Here is a 21,144-nt window from a genome sequence, read left to right on the forward strand (position 1 = left end):
CTCTGTGTAAGAGGAGCAACCAGGCTCAGCGCCAGCACCCTCGGTCCGGGTCAGCGTGGCTCCTCTGATGGAGGGCGCAGGCACCGCCCCTCCCCCTTGTCCAGATGTCACACCTCCCCTTGCAGGCCAGGGGCCGGGTGGTTCTGTTGAGACACCGGGGGTGCTTTTAATGCTGCAGGCCGGCAGGTCCCACTGAACCAGAAAGGTTCCCAGGAAGGGCCTGAGAAACCGCATCTAGACTTCCTGTGTGTCGTGTGTGTCCCCCCGCCCACCCCCTCTTCTCTTCCTCTGGACCTTTTCATCCATTCCCCCCATGGCTGGTGCTTCCGAGCCCCTTCCCAGGGAACCTGGGCCCTGAGCGGCACCCTGAGAGGACACAGGATCTGCCCCTGGGATCATCCGTGAGGCCTTTCCCAGTCCTCCTAGACCCCCACCCTACGTCTCTCCCCAGCCCCAGAGCAGCTGACTCCAGCTCCTGACAGCGGGCCTGCGGGCCTTCGCTCCCGTCTTAGGCTTGGGCTGGGAGAACACAGCCCTGTGGGTGGTCTCCACCCAGGGGTCTCCAGAATTATGAGCTGTGTTTCTTCTTTGCCCCCAGCTCCCATAATCAGTTCCTGTCAGCTTTTTTGCCTTAAAGACTCTCGCCCTTTGAAGGCCATCTTCCCAGCCTTCGGGCTCTTCTCCTAGCAGTAAACCCTTCCTCTGCTGCACCACGCCAGAGACGAGAAGCAGGACGGGGGGCTCAGCCGGGGCGCCCGTGTTCACCTGACAGGAGCCCCAGCCCAGGCCCTGCGGGGACCGGACAACTCTCAGTTGCCCTTCATATGCCAACACTGGACCTGGCCTCACCGTGCCCCCAACCGTGGGGCTGCAGTTTGGCCGCCTGCCTCTCCTGACAGCCGTGAGTGTTGTGTACCAAGGCCGCCCAGCCCATTCCTTCACGGTTCCTGGACAGGGGGGCATCTGGGCCCCTTCAGAGTCTGATTGTCTTCTTTCAGACACACTAATTCCTCAGAACCGAATGCCCCTCTTGGTGTAAACCGAGAGCAGGGTGAGGCTGTCACTTCTGCATCAGGCAGGAAGGTGGAGACAGCCCAGCCCTGGGTTCTATGGGAGCAGCTTCCAGCCCCAGCCCAGCCCAGCCCTGCCCCAGCCCACCCTCTGGGAACTGCCGTCAAGCTCAGCCCTTGTTGCTTGAGGGAACCCCAGATGCCAGGGCTCCACATTTAATCCCAGAAAGTCACCTTTCTGATAGGTCTCCTCTGGATTCTGCCTTCTGGTGTCTGGGCACCTCTCCCAGCATCTCTAGGGGTGCCTGGGGCGGCCCGCTGCTTTCCAGGCCTTTGTCTAGAAGGCTGGTTGGCTGGTGGAAGGAGAGTTCCAGGTCTCTGGGATTCGTCTACTGAGCAGACAGGGGCCTCGAACCCAGCTGAGCCTGGAAAGGGGGACTCTGTCTGGAGTCCCTCAGAGGCCTGTCCCCGCCCCCTTGAGGGCCATCACAATCCTGCTCTGGCAGAAGCCCACCTACCTGCCCCGCTCCCCGTCCAAGGCCCCTGGTGTACGTGCTGTGGGGGTGGCTTTGTGAGCTGCTGTCCTCACAGTCTTGTGATGCTGGCAGCAGCTTTGAGCCAAGAGGAAGGGTCAGGGCTATTTTGAGCTGCGGCAGCTCCTCCAGCACCCCTGGCTGTCTTAGACAGGGAGCCCAGATGCAGCAAGAGGCCCAGGGCACGCTCCCTCTGCCCCGTCCCTCCTCATAGGCCTGTGGGTGTGGCCTCAGAGGTGCTCAGGGCGTGGCAGTGGTAAAGTAAACTTGCTTCTTTATTGTGTTCTGCTGTCCTCTCCAGGGCTCTTCTAAAACAAGTTAAAAATCTCCTCCCAGGTTTACCCAAGGCTGAGCCTCCCTCTCCCTGCCTGCTTTAACAAGGGAGTGGCACTCAGGTTCCAGAGCTGGAGGGAGGAGCCCAGAAAGCCTGGAGGGGGAAGGAGGGCCTTACGGGGTGGCTAACGCCTGGGGAGGGGGCAAGGGGGTGGCTGGGCTCCTTGTGGGAAGGAGGCTGGGACGGGGCAGAGAGTGGCTGAGGGCTTACATGTCCTGCTCCCCAAGTCTCCTGGCAGCAACGGGCCTGGCTCTTCAGAAGCCACGACGACCAGGTGGGCTGAGCACCCGAGGAGCTGGGGGCATCTCACAGCCCAGGGAAAAGATCAACTGCCTGTTCTTCAGGAGGGGCTGAGGCGGCCCTCAGCACCCAGTTGAGAACAGAGCCTGGCGGGCAGGCTAAGTGGGAGGCTGGAGGGCTGGCCCTCCGTCACCCCTCCTCTCCAGAGGAGGAGACGGCCTCCGCTGAGGGATGCAGACTGGCACCTGCAGAACCCAGGGTGGCTCAGCTGTGCCGTCAGGAGCGCTGGATGCAGATGTGGACAAAGAGGGTGGCTGGTGACAGTGAGGCCCCGTCCTTGGAAAGCAGGTGGATGTGGCGGTATCCTGCCGGGAGGGTAGCCCGGTGTCAGCTTCTCTGCCCACCGCCCTGCGGGGCCAGGCTCTCGGAGGGAGTGGGCAGCCCGGGTGAACAGGGTCTTGGAGGCCCGGCCCCCCTTCTCTTTCCACCCCTGTCAACCCCACCAACCTTGCTTCAGGCTGCTGAGAGGCAGTGTAAACTGGCCCACAAAGTCATTGGGGGACGTGGCGTCATAATCTTCTACCACGAACCGGACCAGCACCAGCTCCGGAGCCCGCAGCTGGAACTGCAGGGTCTGCCCCCAGCGGGGGTTGAAGCCTAGGGCGCAGGCCTGACCGTCAAGAGCCCGCCCTGCACCTGCCCCGCTCCCCGCTATCTGCCCCCAGCTCGCCCCAGCAGGGCCCCCACCGTTGTTGAGCACGTAGTTGGTCTCCTTGCAAGCACAGTCTGCGGGCACCCCGTGGATCTCAATGCGCACCAGCGGGTCCACGATGGAGTTTGGCTTCTCGGCATTCAGCTTGGGCAGCTGCTGCGCGGTCAGCACCTGCGCGGGAGCGAGGGGAGCTGCAGCCTAGCCCAAGGGGCTCACACCGGCCCTCCCGCTCAGGACCTGGAGGCGGACCGCCCTCCCGCGAGCTGTCCCCAGGCCTCTGCTATCCTCAGGCTGGCACCCCGCAGACAGGGACCCCAGGCAGGGTGTGGTCCAGGCTGCTGACCTGGATGGTGAAAGTCGTTCTGGGGGGTCCAGGACACTCAGGGTCAAAGGTTGTGTCAGGCTGCCGCAGACAGGTAGGTTTCAGGACATAGCCGCACTGCCCATTGATAAGGAAGCGCCCGGCATTGAGGTCCATCTCATAACCTGGCGTCTGGAAGTTCAGGGCCACTGTGGACACAGCGGGGGCAGGGCAGGGGCTCTCAGTGGCCCTCTCTTCACTGCTCAGTTTCAGGAGTCTCACTGCCCTCCCCACCGGACACACCTCATGGGGCGAGGACTCAGCTCTCTCTAGAGAGGGCCCAGGGTCCCACTGCCTGGGTAGTGATATCCCACCCCTACCATGGCTGGGGGGTTTCACGGCAGCCTCCACAGCTGGAGCCGGAGGGTGGGGCTGGGCCTGGGGCCGGGCCAGAGGCAGGATCCAAGGAAGCCCCATGTTTCCCTCCCTGCCCCCAAGGGGACCAGGCTCCTCTCCTTCGGCTCTGCTCGGCCTCCCTCCAGAACACGCGCTCGTCAGCGTTGCTTAGTGGGGACTGCCGGGCTGTGTGCGTGTGTGTATGGGGCACATGGGAGCGGAGGTTTTGAATTTCCACCTGCATGAAAAGTTTTGAGATCGTGCACTGGCTCGTTCACACAAACGAGCCTGCTTTGTGTTTCCCCACCTTCCTTGTTGATCAGTCTTTTAATCACTGGCATCTATAGGACTCATTTCTCCACCTTCTGGAAAGCTGTGCGGCCTCATCACCGCTGGGGCCGCCGTGGCCCCCTGCCCACCCCCTCTCCCCGGCGCTCCCACTCACCCAGCTGACAGCCCGAGTTCCACATCTCCTGGGGGTTGTAGTTGGCGGAGTTCATCCGCAGCCCCAGTGGGTAGACACGGGTCAGTTGGCAGGCATTGTGCCTGATGAAGCTGTTCCCTGAGGGAGAGTTGGGGCAGGACTGTGACAGCCCCTGGGCTGTGGCTCACCGGGTGCCAGGGCCTGTCCCCTCCCCTCCCCCACCTCCAGAGACAAGCTGGGAACAGAGGCTGAACTCCCATCCCCAGCTCCCCCGCCCCGGCTCCTTGTTCTCTCTGATGAGGGGACGGGGGTCCTCACAAGGAGGCTGCTGAAGTCCAGAGAGGGGCAGGGACCCCCCCCCCGCTCCCGCCGCCTGACACTGCCTCCCACCCCAAGTCCCCACGTTCCCAACTTGGTGGGTGGAGCACTTGGCCCCAGGCTGGCATCCCCTGTCTTTCATGGCTCATCCCACAAGCACTCCTCCAGCCACGCCTCTGGTTCCAGGAACCCTTCCTGTACCTCAAGCCTCCAGGCCTTGGGCCAACCTGCTCCTCCTGTCTGAAGTCCCCTCCCCCTCTTCACCTGGCTGCTTCCGCCTCATCCTTCAGTCAGGTGTCTTCTCAGCCACCACTTGCTCGGGAACCCTTCTCTGGTCTCACCCCCTCCTGCTGGGCTTCCCCAGGCTCCGTCGTGCCTGTCCTGCCCGACTGATCACCCGGCACCGTAATTATCCATCTGTGTCTGGCCCCACCACTAGGCTGTGAGCTGGTGAAGGCAGACAGCAGCCTCCCCTTCCTGTGCCCTTTTCCCTCTACGTACGCCTGGCCGGGTGCCAGGCGTGTGCTGGGCACTCATTCCCTGAGCCCCTCTTTTCACTGCCCCCGAAGCCCTTTCGCACTCCTTTCCAGATCAACTTCAGCATCTACCACCCACCAGCAGCCTGCAGGTCCCCCAGAGGCCCGACGTCCCGGCTCCTACCTGCCTCTCGGATGAGCTTCTTGGCCTTGCGCTCGCTGAGGGAGCTGACCTGGCAGGGCTGGGGCGGGGCTGGGGCAGGGCGCAGGGTCCGCAGGCGGCTGGCACAGCAGTACACGGCCAGGGCCGACAGCTCCGGGGAGATCTGCTTGGCCTGGGAGATGAGCCTCAGCGGGGGTCTGCCCACTCCAGACCCCTGGTCCTCCCACCTTCCTTCCCTCTGCCACCTGCCCCCAAGCTCCACAGTGGCCTCAAGCCCCTGCCCAGCCCGGGCTGGCCCAGCCAGGCCCACTCACCCGCCGCCTCTGCTCTGGGGCCCCCGCCTCCTCTTCTTCGTCCTCGTCTTCGTTGTCCTCCTCCCGGTCTGACAGAATTCGACCGTCCTCATTCCGAGCAGCTGGCAGCCTCTTCCCCTTCACCAGGACCCGGCCCTTCAGCTGCTGTAGAGACCAACACGGAAAAATTAAGCCCTTTTGCCCCTGTGTCGGCCGGTCAATCTATCACTCAGCCACCACTGTGTGAGGGGCTGGCCCAGGGTGGCGAGCAGCGAAGGAGACACAGATGAGTGATGTTTCTAATAGGAAGAAACCTATGAGGGAAACAGCCCCATCCACAGGGGACTGGCTAATGGGGTCCCTCTAAGCATCAGCATCCTACACAGCAGCCAGTAAAATGAATGAGGCGGCTCAGGGTTGAGAGAGACGGTGCTCTCTTCAAAAAAGATCTCATTTTAAAAAAAAAAAAAAAAAAAAGATCTCGTGAAAGAAGCGCATGTAGAATACGTGTTCACGTGATCTTCGTGCACCATTTGAAAGAGAAGATAGCTGTGTACATAGCTATATATATGCGTGGGAAAGTTCTGGAAGGATACACAAGACACTGTTGAAGATGCTCACTTCTCCAGAAATAGGACGGGGGGAGCCTGAGTGGAGGAAAATCCGTGTTCCATTGTGTATGCTTTTCTGCGGCTCCATCTTTTCTTTTACCATATGTATGTTATTTTCATACCGACAAAAAAATCACACACAAAGGTGAACCTACATTCCTTGCATAATTTGGGATTGGGAGGAGGAGGAGAGTTTTCTCAAAGAGCCCCAAAAGGATGAGTGTCCTGAAGGGGCAGATGAAATGCTCTGGGGGTTGGGAGGAAAGGAGGAAGGACCACTTCTGGCCAGAGAGCTGAGGAAGTTGTTAAGGCCACAGGAAGAGGCCCTTTACGCTGAGCTAGAGCTCTAAGCAGGTGGCGCTTGGCGAGCACAGATGGCTAGGAAGGGAGCTTCAGATGGAAGAGACAGTGTCAACCAAGGCCTTTGAGATGGGAATGGCCAAGCCTGCAGGGACTCCGTGGGCAGGAGGCAGAGCGGGGAGGTCAGGGCCAGGTCGTAGAGGGCCTTCGATGCCAGGTGACAGGGTGGGGTGTGTCTAGTCAAAATGGAAGGCAGACAAGTGACTAGACCACAGGGTGGCAGATGTCAGATGAACGGAGAAGCGGAGGAAGGTTAAGACAGAGAGGGGAGGGGCCCTGAACAAGGGAGGTGGATGTGGACCTCGGAGCCAGACCCTCCCCCGACCCAGGCTGGGGGTCCGGGAGCATCACCTCTGGGGACGGCAGCTCTTCAGGGTTCTGGGAGTCCAGCAGCTGCGTCACCAGCATGTCCCCCAGGATGGTGTGGAGGTGACGGGCCATGGCAGCCTGCTGCTCCAGCCCACAGTGGTTCTCGAGGGACAGGATGACGGGGTACGGAGACAGCTGTGGGAGGGAGGGTCAGCAGCTCAGTCACTCACCCCTCCCCCACCAGGACCCCTGCTATGCCCGGCCCCCAACCCCTTTCAGGCCAGGCAGGCAAAGGCAGGGCTCTGCAGAACCCACTCTGGGGGAGACTGAGTGCGTGGATGTGGGACACACTGGGGTCAGCGTGCACGTGGAGGGGCAGAGGTCAGATCTGGGGCCTCGGGGAAGGGGTAGAGTGTCTGGGGGCTGAGGGGGGCTGCAGGAATGTTTTTTTCGAATGTTCTTTATCTGTTAATGACACTGACCATGCCGTTTAGGTGGCACACTTTTGGTCCCAGCCCATCATTTGCTGACGGTAAGGTTTGTATAGCTCGACAGAAGTTGCAATTTTATGTAGGTGCAACACTGAGCCTCTCACGATTTTCTCTTTGCGAGTCACGATTAAAAGGTCCTTCCCTACCCACAAGGTTTTCTTCTGGAAATTTTACGATTTTAATACATTTACTAAATATAAGGGTGGGAGAAGGGAGCCTCTCACCCAGCTTTATTCTACCCCATTGGGCAGTTGTCCCAGCAGCACTTGGTGAAAGTGAGTCCCTGGGCAGGGGTTTCTTTTGTTTCGGGGGGTTTTTTGTTTTGGGGTTTTTTTGGCCGCACCACACGCGGCATGCAGGATCTTAGTTCCCTGACCAGGGATCGAACCCGTGCCCCCTGCAGTGGAAGCACAGAGTCTTAACCACTGGACCACCAGGGAAGTCCCAGGGGTTTCTTCTGGAAGGACTGAGACCAGCTGATGTCATGGGGAAGGCTCTGGGGCTGGGCGTGGGAGTCCCAGGGCTCACCGTGAAGGCATGGTCACGCACTGCCTGGATCACGTCTCGGAAGAGGATCTTGGAGGTGAGGGTGTGGCCATGGTAGATGACCGGCTCCCCTCCTGGCCCCTCCCAGCAGTCAAGCTCCACACAGCGGCATCCCTGGGCAAAGGCTCTGCGGACAGATGGATGGATGGGCAAGGTGTCGTATGGGTGGCACAGAGCAGGGCGATGGACAGGCCCCCAGGTAGGCCCCAGGAAGCCCATGGCGGGAGCTGAGCCCCATGTCCATCCCCAAACTGGCTCCCAGACATGTTCACTCCCACCATCCCCCCCACTATGGTACCTAACATAGGCCTCGGTGCTGCTGGGCCCACCGATCTGAGAGTCGGTCAGGTAGGTATTATGGGAGGAGGAGATGAAGTAGTGGGCCAGGGGCTGGTTCATGTCCTGGAACACACACGTGTGGGCCGGGTTCAGGGCAGCCCCCTCAGGCGACAACAGGTACATCATGAAGCCATCCAGAGTCATCAGCTCGTGCTGCTTGGCTGAAGGAATGGGCAGAAGAGAGCATCACGGGGGACCCCTTTGTCTGGCCCTAAAATGCCTCAAAGCTCACTCAACTTAGTAATAGTGAGCACCTGTCTACTGACTGGACTCCACGTAAGTTACGCCTTTTTTTTTTTTTTTTTTTGGCCACACCTCGCAGCTTGCGGGATCTGTTTCCCGACCAGGGATTGAACCCGGGCCACGGCAGTGAAAGGCTGGAATCCTAACCAGTAGGCCACCAGGGGGCTCCCAAGTTATGCCATTTCATTTCAACCCAACCCTGTGAGGACGGTACATTACTATGCCATTTTACAGATGTGGCAGCTGAGTCTCAGAGAGGCAAGGTAACCTGCCCAAGATGGTGCCCACAGCCTGTAATAGCAGAGCCCACTTAGCTGGGAACCCGGACCTGTCAGATGCCGAGCCCTGGGCCGTGTTGGCCCCAGCCCCATCTGTCAGACCCCTCACCTGTCTCGTTGAGCTCATAGGTGTGGATGAGCTGCTGGGCGTGGGCCAGTGTGGCGTCATCCTCACCCTGGTCCTCCAGGAACTCCAGCAGCTCGGGGGTGCTCAACACCCGGTCCTCGCCCGAGTACCGATGGAAGATCTCCTCCAGCTCGGGGCGTTTCAGCAGCCGTCGCAGAAACTCCTCGATCTCAGGCCCCTCCAGCCACTCATTGTTGGAGCGGTCACACTCCTGGAGAGCAGGAGGGAGAGATTCAGAGGAGGAGGACACCCTGGGAGAGCTGGCCTGCGCTGACACACCCGTCATCCACCACGTCTGGGAAGGAGGCACTGTCCGCAGTTTCACAGGTGGAGAAACTGAAAGCTAGCCAGGCTCCGGGTCTCACTCAGACTCACACAGCTGCTAAATCACAGGCTGGGATTCTAAGAAAGGACTCTGGGGTTCATCGCCTGTTCCTCTGCCCCACGACCTACTCCAAGAATCAAGATGTGGGAGGAAAAACTGTGAGCCCTGGGCAGGGCTGAGCCCCGGGCAGGGCTGAGCCCCGGTGCCAGAATCCCCGCTCCCGTGTGTATACGCTACCGTTCTCAGCCTCACACGTTCACACCCAGGGGCAGTGAGCAACACATAACAGAATTCACGTGGCGCTATCGGCCCAGGTGCACTGGTGCCGTGGCCCCTTCTGTCTTTTGGGGTCACAGTCAACATCCACACAGGTGTCTCCACGTGATCCAACTGGGCCACGGATGCACAGCCCACCTCCGTGGGCCCCTGTCTGTGCTCCCACATGGGGGGTGTACATGGTCACGTGTGGAGGTGCCACACATGCCACAGTGGAGGGGGTGCGCTCCTGTGTGTACCCGTGAGCCTGAGGTCCTCCCTACCTGGGCTCTGCCTGAGGGTGAGGAAAGGAGCTCTGGGCCAGCACTCCCATCCTGGCCCAGTGGCTTCACTGGGTTGAAAGTGTACCTAGGCCCAGATGTGGCCTTTCTGCAGAGAGAGGCCACTCTCCACAAAAGCTGGCGGGTGGGAAGGGGGAGGGGACTGATGGCTCAGATGGCTGGGGGAAGGCAGAGGGCAGGTGGGAAGGGGGAGGGAACTGGTGACCCAGATGGCTGGGGGAAGGCAGAGAGCAGAGGCCAGAATGGCGGCAGATGCCCACCTTGAAGAGGCCGTAGGCGTACATGTCGTTCATGTCCACGTTGACCATGCGGAGCAGGTTCTTGATCTCCTTGAAGCTCATCTTACTGTCCTGGTTGGAGTCCGCTCGATGCAGGTAGAAGTGGATCCAGGTGTGGGTGCTCAAGAAATACTAGAGACAGGCTGGGCCCAGCCCCCTGATGACAGGTAACTTACAGGTATGGCATACCCCCACCCCCGCCCTGGGGGCTCCCAGGTTTGGGGGCTGTGGTTTCCCCTCAGCCTGTGGACCCCCTGAGTGCCCCAGCCGCACGTCCTCCACGGGAACGGGCTCCCCGTCACCACCCTCGGTTCTTAAGACAAGGGGCTCTATCTCAAACCGCGGGTCCCTAAGGGCGGAGCCACGCCTCCCCTGGGCCTGAGGGTCCTCCCGGCACACGGCCGGCCCCCCTCCCCGCGCGGTCCGCTGCCTTCCCCGGGAGGATATTGGTCGAGGCGCTCGCGCTGGCTCATGGCATCGAGGCGCGCGCGCAGCTTGGCCAGACCGCGCACCCAGCGCTGCGCCTCCTCGGCCGTGGGCGCCGCCAGGTCCAAGTTCTTGCGACGCCCCTTGAAGGCGATGGTTAGGCAGCGCGCCGGCTCGAAGGCGCCCCCGAAGCGCCGCAGGCCCTCGGACTGGTGGCCCTCGCGGACGGCCTCGATGTGCTGCACGAAGACTGCGGAGAGGGACGGGACGCGCGCGGCCGGGTCAGGGCGGCGGGGCCGGGTCTCCACTGTCCCCAGCCTGCCCGCGCCCGCCCGGGCCCCAGCTCACAGATGTGCTGCGAAGGCGCGCGCGGGATGCGCCGCTGGAACCACACGCTCAGGCCGTCCTCCTGCAGCCGGTACAGCCGCTCCTTTTGCCATGTCCGCGAGCGGATCTTGCAGAGCCGGGAGCCCCGCAGCATGGCGCGCACGTCCTCGTCCTCCGTCAGGCCTGCGGGGGCGGGAGGTGATGGGCATCCTGGCTGGCCCTGCTTGCAGGTTCCCTCCACCCTCCTCCCAGCAGGGAGGTGCGGCCTCCCTCCCCAAGCCTCTGTAAACTCTCCCAGGCGGCTCTTCCTCTCCCTGTAACAGGCCCCAATACCGGCTTCGGCTGTAGGCTCTTTGGCCCCAAGGCCTGTGCTTGGTGTGTCCCACCCAGGCCACCCTGGGAGGGGTGCCAGTAACAGGCCTGCCCTCCCCCGTGTCAAGCAGCCTCGTCTGGAGGCCCTCAGGGCAGAGCCCAAGGCGGCGCCTGGGACTCAGGCCTCGCTAAAGGTCACTCTTTCTGCCACTCCCCTCCATCACGGCCTCCAGCCTTCAAGCCTGGGATCTGCCATCAACAGCCTTTTCCCTTGACACGAAAACCTGACCATCAAGAGGGTAGTCTCACTATCTAACCTAAATCTTTCCTGCTGCAACCCAAGCTCCTCACCTCTGCTTTCCCGAAGACAAGGGAGGACAGCAGAGGTCACTCTGGCTCCAGGGTCTCAGACCAAGCATGCCAGGCCCAGTCCTGCCTTGGCCAGCCTGGGGCTGATCTCCAGATGCCCTGGTGGGGCCCAGCTGAAAGCATGATCTCCTGTGACACTTGGTATCCCCCTTGCCCAGCCACTGTCACAACCCCGTGTAACCCCTGAGCCCACATGTGCTCTCCGGTCACAGCGTCCATCCCTCTTAATAAGACAAAATGCTTACAAAGTACCTACTACATGCCAGACCCCACTCACGTGTTAACACACGAGAAAACAAGTGCAGAGATGCTTCAGCAACTTGCCAGAATTCCATGGCTGGGGAGTGGCAGAAGCAGGCTTCACACCCTGGAGGTCAGGCTCCAGCAGCTTCGCCCTTGGCCACTACACTGACCCCTCTGCTCCTTCTATCCTCCTCCCTCCCCCAACTCCCTGCAACCATCCTGGGCTTGAGGACCTAGGAAAGAGCAGGGTCCGAGGAGTCAAATACCAGCTCTGTCACCTCCCAGTTACACGGCCTTGGTGGCACTACCCTGTGACTGCTCTAAGCCTCATGTTCGCCATTCATAAAATGGAGACCACAATAGTAGCTGCTACAAAACCCAAAATTCAGTCAAGGTGCTGCCCATCCTGGTAGGGCCACACCCTGCTCAGATCTTCCTCAGCAGGGGTCAAAACCAAAGGTTTATGAGCCAGGGGACAACAGAACGTGTGGAAACCAGACAAACTGTAGGGTCCACACCCTTCGGAAGGACGGAGGCAGCCAGGAGTGGATGAAGGCCCAGAGTTCCCAGAGAACCGAATCTGGATTTATGTGTGACGCCTCCAGATTTTTCAATGTTGGCAATTAAATCAAATTGAAACAAAAAACCCCAAAACACCACTGTTTGGGCCAAAAGAAACAAGACAGTGGGCCTCTCTTCCTCCCTTTATTTTAACAAGCTCCCAATACTGGGTTTGGCTTTAGGCTTTGTGGCCCCAAGGACCCTGCTTGCCCAGCTGCAAACCCTGACCTGAGGAATCAAGTCTAAATTCCTGGGGCTTCCTCTCACTCTCTCTAGGAGCCTTTGTAGGATCATTCTCCCATCTCTTCCTCAGACTGGGGTCCTTCAAGGACCACCTCCTCCAGGAAGTCTTTCCTGATTTGTCCTCAAATAGGAGTTCTCCTTCCCTGACCACCAGCAACACTTTTTACTTAATTAAATCACCCCACCTAAACTGTAATTTCAGTGGACCTTAATAAGCCCAAGCGCTGGGATATCCTCACCTCAGTGCTTGTCCCAGAGCCAGGCTTGCAGCCAGTGTTTTCTAAAAGGGGAGGCAGATGGACAGACAGCTGGAGACTAAGTGTATTCTAGCCCCAGCCCTGAGCCATCTGTCCAGATGTCAGGGCAGCAGCCTTGTGGGTCAGGGTTTCTCAACTCCAGCTGTGCATCAGAATCACCTGGTGGAGGTTGCAAAACCCATGACCCAGAGATTCTCATCCAGCAGGTACAGGTTGGGGGTTGGACATCTGTATGTTTAAAAAGCTACCTTATGAAAAAAAAAAAAAAAAGCTACCTTATGACTTTGAGAGTGACTATAATGGAGAATCATGGACTCAGGGGCAGGAGGAGAAACCTGCCATCCTTAAGAGGCTATGGTCCCCCTTGGGGCCAATTTGTGACCCTAATGGCTCCAAGGGGTCTCTCAGGGTTTAGACTGTGGCCTTCTGGAAGGGTCAATGCCCACTCAGTGCCACCTAGCCAGGAAGGGGAGGTGGAACCCTCCTTCTTCCAGGTAAAGAGCTGGAACTTGGCATGGGCCAGGCCAAGAGACTCACCAGACCCTCAGGCCCCTATCCCCACAGGTTCCCCACATCCAGGCAACCTCTGCATTCTCTCATCCTGAGGAACAACAGAGTGGGGGGCAGGGCATTCAGGGGCACCTGCAGCGCCATCAGGGCTGAGCCCGCCCCTCCACCACCCCCTCAGCTATGGGAAAGGGGACTCCTCATCCCCATGACAGCCAGGCCCTGCAGCTGCACCCACCTCCCCTGACTGGGCCAGCCCTGTGATGCCAAGGCCAGAGGTTGGTGGGGGGGGGTGGAGGAGGGGGGCTGGTGCATGACTAAGGCTGGAAATGGAGGTGAGTCACTGAAGGCCTCTTTTGTCCAGAGCCTGCTGCAAACAGGACATGGAGAAAGGCAGCCTGAGCTCCCGACCAGCACCCCACCGGGACAGGTTCCCACGCTGAGGAGGCCCCTACTCCTGACTCTCACCCCCAGCTCCCCAGGAGCCTGCTGGGGGAAGGGGTGACATTCCATTCTGCCCACCCAACCAGCACAGGCCCCCCGGATCACACTGCCCCTTGGACCACACTGTCCTCCAACCACACTGCCAGAGGAAAAGCCACACAGAACGAGGGTGAAGTGCCCGGCTGGGCCAGGTGCCGAGTCCCTGGGTGGGTGCCTCTATTTCTCCACTGCTTGAGCTTCTGAACCCTAGGGTAGTGAGGAGGCTGAGCTGTCAGATGGGAGGGGCAGGACCAAGGGAGGTAAGGGCGTGAGGTCAGGAAGCAGGCCCAGGCCCTGGGCAGTGATACTGAGAGGGGCCTGGCCCTCTGCCTAGCCACCCAGTAAACATTTATCGGTCCCACCAGATCCAAACCCACAGATGTTTCCTCGACCTCATTCCTACCTGCTTGGAGCAGGAGTGCAAGCTGCCTGCCTCCCGTGGTTTCCGTGGATTCTCTATCTATCCATCTCTGCCTTGAACCTGGAGCTGGGCTGGGCCAGCACCATGGCCACCTCAACCAAGCAGGTGGGGGAACAATCACGAAATAACAGTAGTAAAAATGAGGACAAACAGTACCAAAAGGTGGAAACAACCCAAGCGTCCATCAACAAATGAATGAATAAGCAAAATGTGGTCTATGCATACAGTGGCTTATTATTCAGCCATAAAGAGGAGTGAAATCTGATCTCTGTTACAACACGGATGAACCGTGAAAACATTATGCGGGCTTCCCTGGTGGCGCAGTGGTTGCGAGTCCGCCTGCCGATGAGGGGAACGCGGGTTCGTGCCCCGGTCCGGGAGGATCCCACATGCCGCGGAGCGGCTGGGCCCGTGAGCCATGGCCGCTGAGCCTGCGTGTCCAGAGCCTGTGCTCCGCAACGGGAGAGGCCACAACAGTGAGAGGCCCGCGTACCGCAAAAAAAAAAAAAAAAAAAAAAAAAAAAAGATGAAAACATTATGCTAAGGGAAATAAGCCAGACCCAGAAGGACAAATGATGTACGATTCCATTTACATGAGATACTAGAACAGTCAAATTCACAGAAACAGATTTTATATCACTTATACCTCAATTTAAAAAAACTCAGAGACAGAAAGTAAATTAGAGGTTACCGGGGGCTGGGGAAAGGGAAGAATGGGAAAGGGAAGAAACCAAAGGACTTATGTCCTAATGGTTACAGAGTTTCTGTTTAGGGTGATGGAAAAGTTTTAGAAATAGCACAATATTGTGAATGTAATTAATGCCACTGAATTACCCACTTCAGAATGGTGTACATGGCCAATTTTATGTTATATATATTTTACCACAATTTTTAAAAATTAAGGGACTTTGCTGGCGGTGCAGTGGTTAAGACTCCGTGCTTTCAATGCAGGGGGCACAGGTTCGATCCCTGGTGGAGGAACTAAGATCCTGCATGCCACACAGCACAGCCAAAGAATAAGAATAATGATAATGTAATATGCCAGAAACCGCTGTACACTTCACATGGCCGAATGGTATGGGATGTGAATTAATTCTCAATAAAGCTGTTGAAGAGGCACAGAGCAGCTAACGAACTTGTCCAGGGTCACGGGGCAGCTGGGGTGCGTTCAGAGTTGGGGGGCCTCACCCAAAGGGCTCTGTGTGACTGAAGGAGCACACAGGGCTCTCTGTCTGGGGCCCGCCCACAGGAGGCGCACAGTAAATGATAACAAAGAAGGAAACCAAGGCAGTGCCGGGGGTGGGGGGTGGGCAAGGACCCGGGTATTCTGCTCCATCCCTGCTCCTCAGTCCCATGGCTTCCAGCTGGGCCCCTCTCCCGCCCAGTGTCATCAGCTGGGGCCCAGACACCTTCCCTGAGCCGCTTATCTCAGCCCCCAGAGAGGGGCCAGGAGGTGGTAAGGAACGGGCAGCCCCACAGTTTCCCAGTAACCACCTGCAGCCTGGGCGGGTTGGGCTGTGTGTGGTCTGGGGCCAAGGCTGCGGGCAGGAATCTGCCTCACTGGCAGAGCTGCAAGGGGCTGTGGGGAGGCCAAGTTTATCCCTGGCCCTTCAATCCCACCTTTCTCACAGGTGGGCCACTGATGATCAGAGAGGACTCGCTGTGTATGCTAAAAACAGTGTGGGTGGCCCAAGGCAGGGGTGGATGCAGGGGCCATGTAGGGGGTGGGCAGAGGCCAGAGTGGGCTGGTGGCAGGGGTGGGAGTGCTGTGTGGTCACGGGGCATGTATGCAGAGAGCAGGGTGTGTAAGGAGTGAAGGTGTGTGTAGGGTGGTGTGTGCACATCAGGTGTGTGTGTGTGTGTGTGTGTGTGTGTGTGTATGGGGTTGGTGGGTGGGAGGTGGTCAGCTTGGCATGGAAACTAAGGTGTGTGTGTGTGTGTGTGTGCGCCAGTGCACACTCAGGAAGGGCCCACGGGACTCCAGTAGGAATGTGAGACATGCAGGGAACAGCGACAGCCGACAGCTTCATGCCAACGGGGGGAGGGGAGGAAGAGCAGTTTTTCCCGGTGACTGAGGCCATGAGGCTCTGGGAGGGGACAGGCAACGGCAAGGGGTCTCAAACTCCTTCCCACCGGAATCCTCAAGCCAGCAGGTAGCCTCAGCACCTCGGGTACCAAACGCGTCCCCCTCGCCCTGACTGGCTGCCACACCCAAGGCTAGAGCCTAGCGGAGCTCAGTGCCAGAATCCATAACATTCCTTGAAGCATCAACAAAGTCAAGAAAGGCAGGCGGTGCTTCCCCTGCTCTGGGTGGACGTAGTGCGATAAAGGTGGCAACACTCTTCTCCGCAGGGCCAGACCAGGCGTGAAGCCTGTTTGGGGGCTGAGATCGTGGAGCGGGGCTCCTCAGAGCTGAGGAAGGAGGAGAGGTGAGGGGGGCCAGGATGCAGGGCAGAGCCAGCCCCCCAGCCCTGCCTGGCACACGCCAGCGCGACCAGGAGGGCTGCCCACCCCTCCCACCACCCAGGCCAGGCACCTCCCCAGACCGGGGGCTGCTCTGAAGACCGCCCCACCTGCCAACCTCGCCCCTGGCAGCCCCACTCACCCTGCAGGAGATGCCCTGGGCAGGCCATCGGGAGAGCCCGCTTTCCCTGCGGCACTTGGCGGTGTGTGCCGACGGGGGAGGGAAGGCAACAGATTCTGCCCACTTAGTGCTCTGCTCACAGGAGGATTAGCGGCAGGGTGGAGCATCGGGGCACAGGGACAGTTCCAGGCTCTGGGGAGATAGGGCTGCCAGACAAAATTCAGGATGCCCAGTTAAATGTGAATTTCAGATGAACAAAAAATAATAATATTTTAGTATCAAATATTTACATAATTTGGGACATACTGATATATATTTTTTGGCAGCCCTATGAGGACACCCCTGGCAGCTGGCAGAACCACTATGGGAGAGGGGTGTAGCAGGCCCCTCCCCACCAGGCTTAAATCACTCATTCATTCATTGTGTTAGGAGCTTGGACACTGGGCCAGACTTCCTGGGTTCAAATCCTCTCTTAGCTACTTCCCAGCTTGGAATCCGGGGCAAGTTACTGAACCTCTCTGAACTTCAGTTTCCTCACTTGTAAAATGAGGCTAATGGTCCCACCTACCTCATAAGGTTGTGACATTAAACGAGCTAATACAAGAAAAGCGCTCGCACAGTGTTATAAAGGTGGTAATTAGTATTCATTAATTCCAGCAATAATGAGCTCTCATTGAGGGCTTCCCTGGTGGCGCAGTGGTTAAGAATCTGCCTGCCAATGCAGGGGACATGGGTTTGAGCCCTGGTCTGGGAAGATCCCACATGCCGCGGAGCAACTAGGCCCGTGAGCCACAACTACTGAGCCTGCGCGTCTGGAGCCTGGGCTCCCAACAAGAGAGGCCGCGATAGTGAGAGGCCCGCGCACCGCGATGAAGAGTGGCCCCCGCTCGCCGCAACTGGAGAAAGCCCTCGCACAGAAATGAAGACCCAACACAGCCAAAAATAAATAAATAAATAAATTAATTAAAAAGAAAAAAAAGAAAAGAAACGCTGTTTCTTATTAAAAAGAGCCCTCATTGAAAACGATGGCTTTGGTGGCAGACAGACGCTGCCTCTTAACCGCATGGCCTTGGGCCGGTGACTTCACCCCCTCCACCTCAAGTTTCTCACCTGTGAGGACAGTGACAGCACCTTCCCCTGGGGTGGCCGAGGATTAAGTAGGATCTGGGCTACTGCGAGCTCAGCCCTGCCCTGGTGCTCACTGGGCTCCTCTTCTAGCTCTTCAACTGTTCCCTGGCTTCCCTGGCGCAGGCCAGGCCAGCAGCCCAGCCTGGGGGTGGGGGATGGGAGCAGAGTGGACCCTAGGCTCCACAAATGACTCCCACTCAATGCGGGGGCTGCTGTCCGTCCCCCCTCATCTCGGTTTCCCCCAGTATGGCCCCCCTTTCTTTTCCTTGGGCCCCTCTTCACCTTTGACTCTGAGCCACTCCCTGCTCTAGTCTCTTGACCTGATCGGAAAGAAAATCTGTCCTCTGTTAGACTAAGGGGTGTGGCGAAGGCGGTGACAGGACACAGCCCTCAGGGTCATTTCAGGAGAGGCAGCAGCTGCAGGGGTCATCGTGGAAGCTACCTGGCTGGTAGACCTAGGACTGGGCCTTTATGGCCAGGGCAGTTGGACCCCAGGACAGCTGGGTTTCACCTCCACCTCCACCTGGACTCAGTGAGGCCTGGGGAAGGGACATTCCCCACAGACTTGACATTCCTCTCTCTGAAGGCAGTCACTCAACAGGACGGTGCCGCAGTCAGGGGCGAGGGAGGGTGGCGCAGATGGCATTCTGACACCCACATAGTTCCCAAGAGTGTCACTGTCACGGGGTGCCCGGAGCTCCCGTTCAACGTTACTCAGCCAAAGGGGAATGAGTCTTGGGCTCAGCTGTAATTATTTGTCTACAAGTGGCTCCTGGCACTAGACTGTTCATTCCCCCAGGGCAAGGTGCTGTGTCCTCCATCTCTGTAGCCCCAGCCCTGACACTGCACTCTGGCATGCGGACGGGGCTTAGCAAAAAAGTATGGAAAGAGGAGGCAGGCAGGTGTGCGGGAGCATCACCTCAGCCCTCCCACGGTACCCATAACCCCCGCAGGCAGCTGACGCCTGGGGCTGCTTCTCTGGCCCAACACCAGCCCTTGACTATCTCAGCAGCACCTCAACTCCCCATGGCCATCGACCTCTCCCCAAACCACCACTGCCCCTTAGACCACAGGATGATGACGCTGCCACCCATTAGAGACACCTTCCAGATCCCGCCAACTGCAAAGTCCAGCCCGGTGCATCTCCCTGTAGTTCTGGAATCCATCTCGGCTGTACCGGCCCACTTCTGAGCTCCCCGTCCCCCCCGCACACACACAGCTTGCCCAGCTGACTCCTCAACCTCCCTCCTGTGGGTCTCCTTGTTTCACCCCTGCCTTCGTCCAACCCACCCCTACTCTACACAATTCCTGCCTCTCTCCTCCGGCCTGAGACCTTTCCCGGGCTCCTGTCACCCTCCAGAGAAAGTCCATAACCTTATAAGCAGGGGCCTTGAGGACCCAGCCTCCACCTGCCTCTCCCCTTCTGCCTCACTCTAGTCTCCCTCCAGCTCCAGGGTGCAGCCAGGGCTCGCCAGCATCTTGGTCCTTCCTTCACAGCCTTATTTCTTTGCTTCATTGTCTGACATCCTTGCTGGTACTTCAGCTCTCTGAGGGCCAGGACTGTGTCTGCCTTGTTCGTTGCTGAATCCCCAGGGCAGAGCATAATATAGGCACTCAATAAATGTTTGTGGAATGCATGTGTGATTGATGAAAGGTAGGGCAGAGACCTTGTCTTCTGTCTCCATAAGGAGAGTGCCAGGCACGGCGCTCAGAACACAGCACTCAATAAATTCAGGTCAAATGAATGAGAGGAGGCAGAAGTAAGAACAGGGGGGTGGGGCTTCCCTGGTGGCGCGGTGGTTGAGCATCCGCCTGCTGATGCTGGGGACACGGGTTCGAGCCCTGGTCTGGGAAAATCCCACATGCCGTGGATCCGTGCACTACAACTACTGAGCCTGCGCTCTAGAGCCCACGAGCCACAACTACTGAAGCCTCTGCGCCTAAAGCCCATGCTCTGCAACAAGAGGAGCCACTGCAATGAGAAGCCCGTGCACCTCAACAAAGAGAAGCTCCCCTCGCCGCAGCTAGAGGAAGCCTGTGCACAGCAACGAAGACCCAATGCAGCCAAAAATAAATAAATAAAATAAATTTTAAAATTTAAAAATCTTAAAAAAAAGAACAAGGGGTGGAGGACAGTGGTAAAGAGAAGGTAAGACCGGCTATCGGGACCTCTGATTTTTGCTCCAAGATTCACACAGGTCTTCGGGCAGCCCTGCCCTCTGTTCCCTCAGCCCCACTTCATTAACTATTCTACCGACCACAGTTCTACTACACCACTTCACTTTTACAGTATTTTACATTGTATAAAATGTAAAACTCTCACACATAAACCCCCTCGTTCAAGCCCTCAACCCCCCAGTCAGTCCCACTTTGCTCTGGTTCTGAGATGGGGCCAGGGGCAGTGTGGGGTACATACCAACTTTTGCCCTCTATTAGCTGTGTGGTCATAGACAAATTCCTGACTTTCTCTGAGTCAGTTTCCTCATCTGTGAAATGGGGATTTTACCACCTGCCTCTCAGGAAGGTGAAGAAGATTGAAGGGCACCACATCTGTAACCACCCAGTGCTGGCCAGTGTCTGGGAGATGCTTGATAAACCATAGTTACTTTCCTTTCCCCCACTGACTTCCCTCAAATCTGAGAAGGCAACTCTGGCTTTCTGACCCGAAGGTAGGGCGCCTCCTGGTGGAAAACAAAAGCCATCCTGGGAGCCTCGCTCGGACCCCAGGACCTCGGGTGACCCCAGGTGCGACCTCCCCTCCCCCGCTGGAACGGTGCTGGTCTTCCATCCCTCGCCGGACTCCCCACAGCCCCATTGGGAAGCCCACCAACGGCTCGCCGGAACACCCCAACCCTCCCAGGCTGCGCCCCCGGGGCCCGTCCGCACCCACCCCGAGCCGCCCAAGCCGCTCACTGACCCATCTTCTTCAGCGCCCGCAGCCCGGGCCTCTTGTTGCCGCCGTCCTGGGGTGCGGGCGGGGACGGGAGCGCGACGGGCGCTGCGACCTGGGCCGGCACCGGGGGCTCCTCGCGCCGCCGATGGCGGCTCCTCCAGCGGCCGCACAGCATGGTCGCGGGGCCGGGGCCGGGGCCGGGCCCGGGGAGACGTGCGCGGTGTCGAGCGAAGAAACTTACCGGCGCCGTGAGGGAGTCGGGAGGAGGAGGTGTCGGGAGGAGGAGGTGTCGGGAGGAGGGAAAGAGGGAGGGACGAGGGTTAGGGAAGGAGGGACCCGGAGGGAGAGGGCGGGGCCAAGGATGGCGTGGGGAGGTGCGAGGGGGCGGCGAAGGGGGCGGTGACCCCAGGCGGGGAACCGTGCCCTAGAGGAAGTGTGGGGAGGGGGCCTGACCCGCGACCCCGAGTCTCCGCGTTAGGCCCCTGCTCCTGAGTCCGCCTCCCCATTCTCCGAGCGGTCCTGGGATCCCGGCCCTATCGGAGTCCTGAGCCCCCATGGTGCTGGGGGGAGGCATCGGAGGGAGCGACGGCCGCCCTCTGGCACAGACACCCTCTCCTTTCCCCGGACCCTGACTCAGTGTGGACTCAGGACCCCTCTCCACCCTCCTCCTCCCCGTCCCGCCTGAGGGCTCAGAAGGAAGCCAGACAGGGGATAGGGTCCGCGAGC

The 21,144-nt window shown here is 58.9% G+C and overlaps 1 protein-coding gene across 4 annotated transcripts; it reads right to left on the bottom strand.

Annotated features, from left to right (window-relative positions):
• Positions 1-1,796: 1,796 nt before the first annotated feature.
• On the bottom strand, positions 1,797-20,970 carry PLCD3 (phospholipase C delta 3). 4 transcript variants are annotated; one of them, XM_027098876.1, is made up of 16 exons: positions 20,443-20,557; positions 16,419-16,603; positions 10,439-10,600; positions 10,112-10,340; positions 9,647-9,776; positions 8,487-8,715; positions 7,816-8,017; positions 7,500-7,644; positions 6,523-6,675; positions 5,222-5,365; positions 4,929-5,079; positions 3,972-4,088; positions 3,173-3,339; positions 2,865-3,000; positions 2,625-2,774; positions 1,801-2,482 (listed from the first exon to the last, which is right to left on the bottom strand). In XM_027098876.1, the coding sequence occupies exons 2-16, from the start codon at positions 16,444-16,446 to the stop codon at positions 2,394-2,396; spliced, it is 2,232 nt and encodes a 743-aa protein (XP_026954677.1). In that variant the 5' UTR covers positions 16,447-16,603; positions 20,443-20,557; the 3' UTR covers positions 1,801-2,393. The 4 variants fall into 4 exon arrangements, 3 of the variants coding, with proteins under 3 accessions (XP_026954675.1, XP_026954677.1, XP_026954676.1); XM_027098874.1 differs by lacking the exon at positions 16,419-16,603 and having other exon boundaries at positions 1,797-2,482; positions 20,443-20,968; XR_003431148.1 differs by lacking the exon at positions 16,419-16,603 and having other exon boundaries at positions 2,625-2,751; positions 20,443-20,970.
• Positions 20,971-21,144: the final 174 nt, after the last annotated feature.

Source organism: Aethalodelphis obliquidens, unplaced genomic scaffold (assembly GCF_003676395.1).
Source record: "Aethalodelphis obliquidens isolate GAN/ISIS:26980383/991018 unplaced genomic scaffold, ASM367639v1 scaffold126, whole genome shotgun sequence".
Lineage (NCBI taxonomy): Eukaryota > Metazoa > Chordata > Mammalia > Artiodactyla > Delphinidae > Aethalodelphis > Aethalodelphis obliquidens.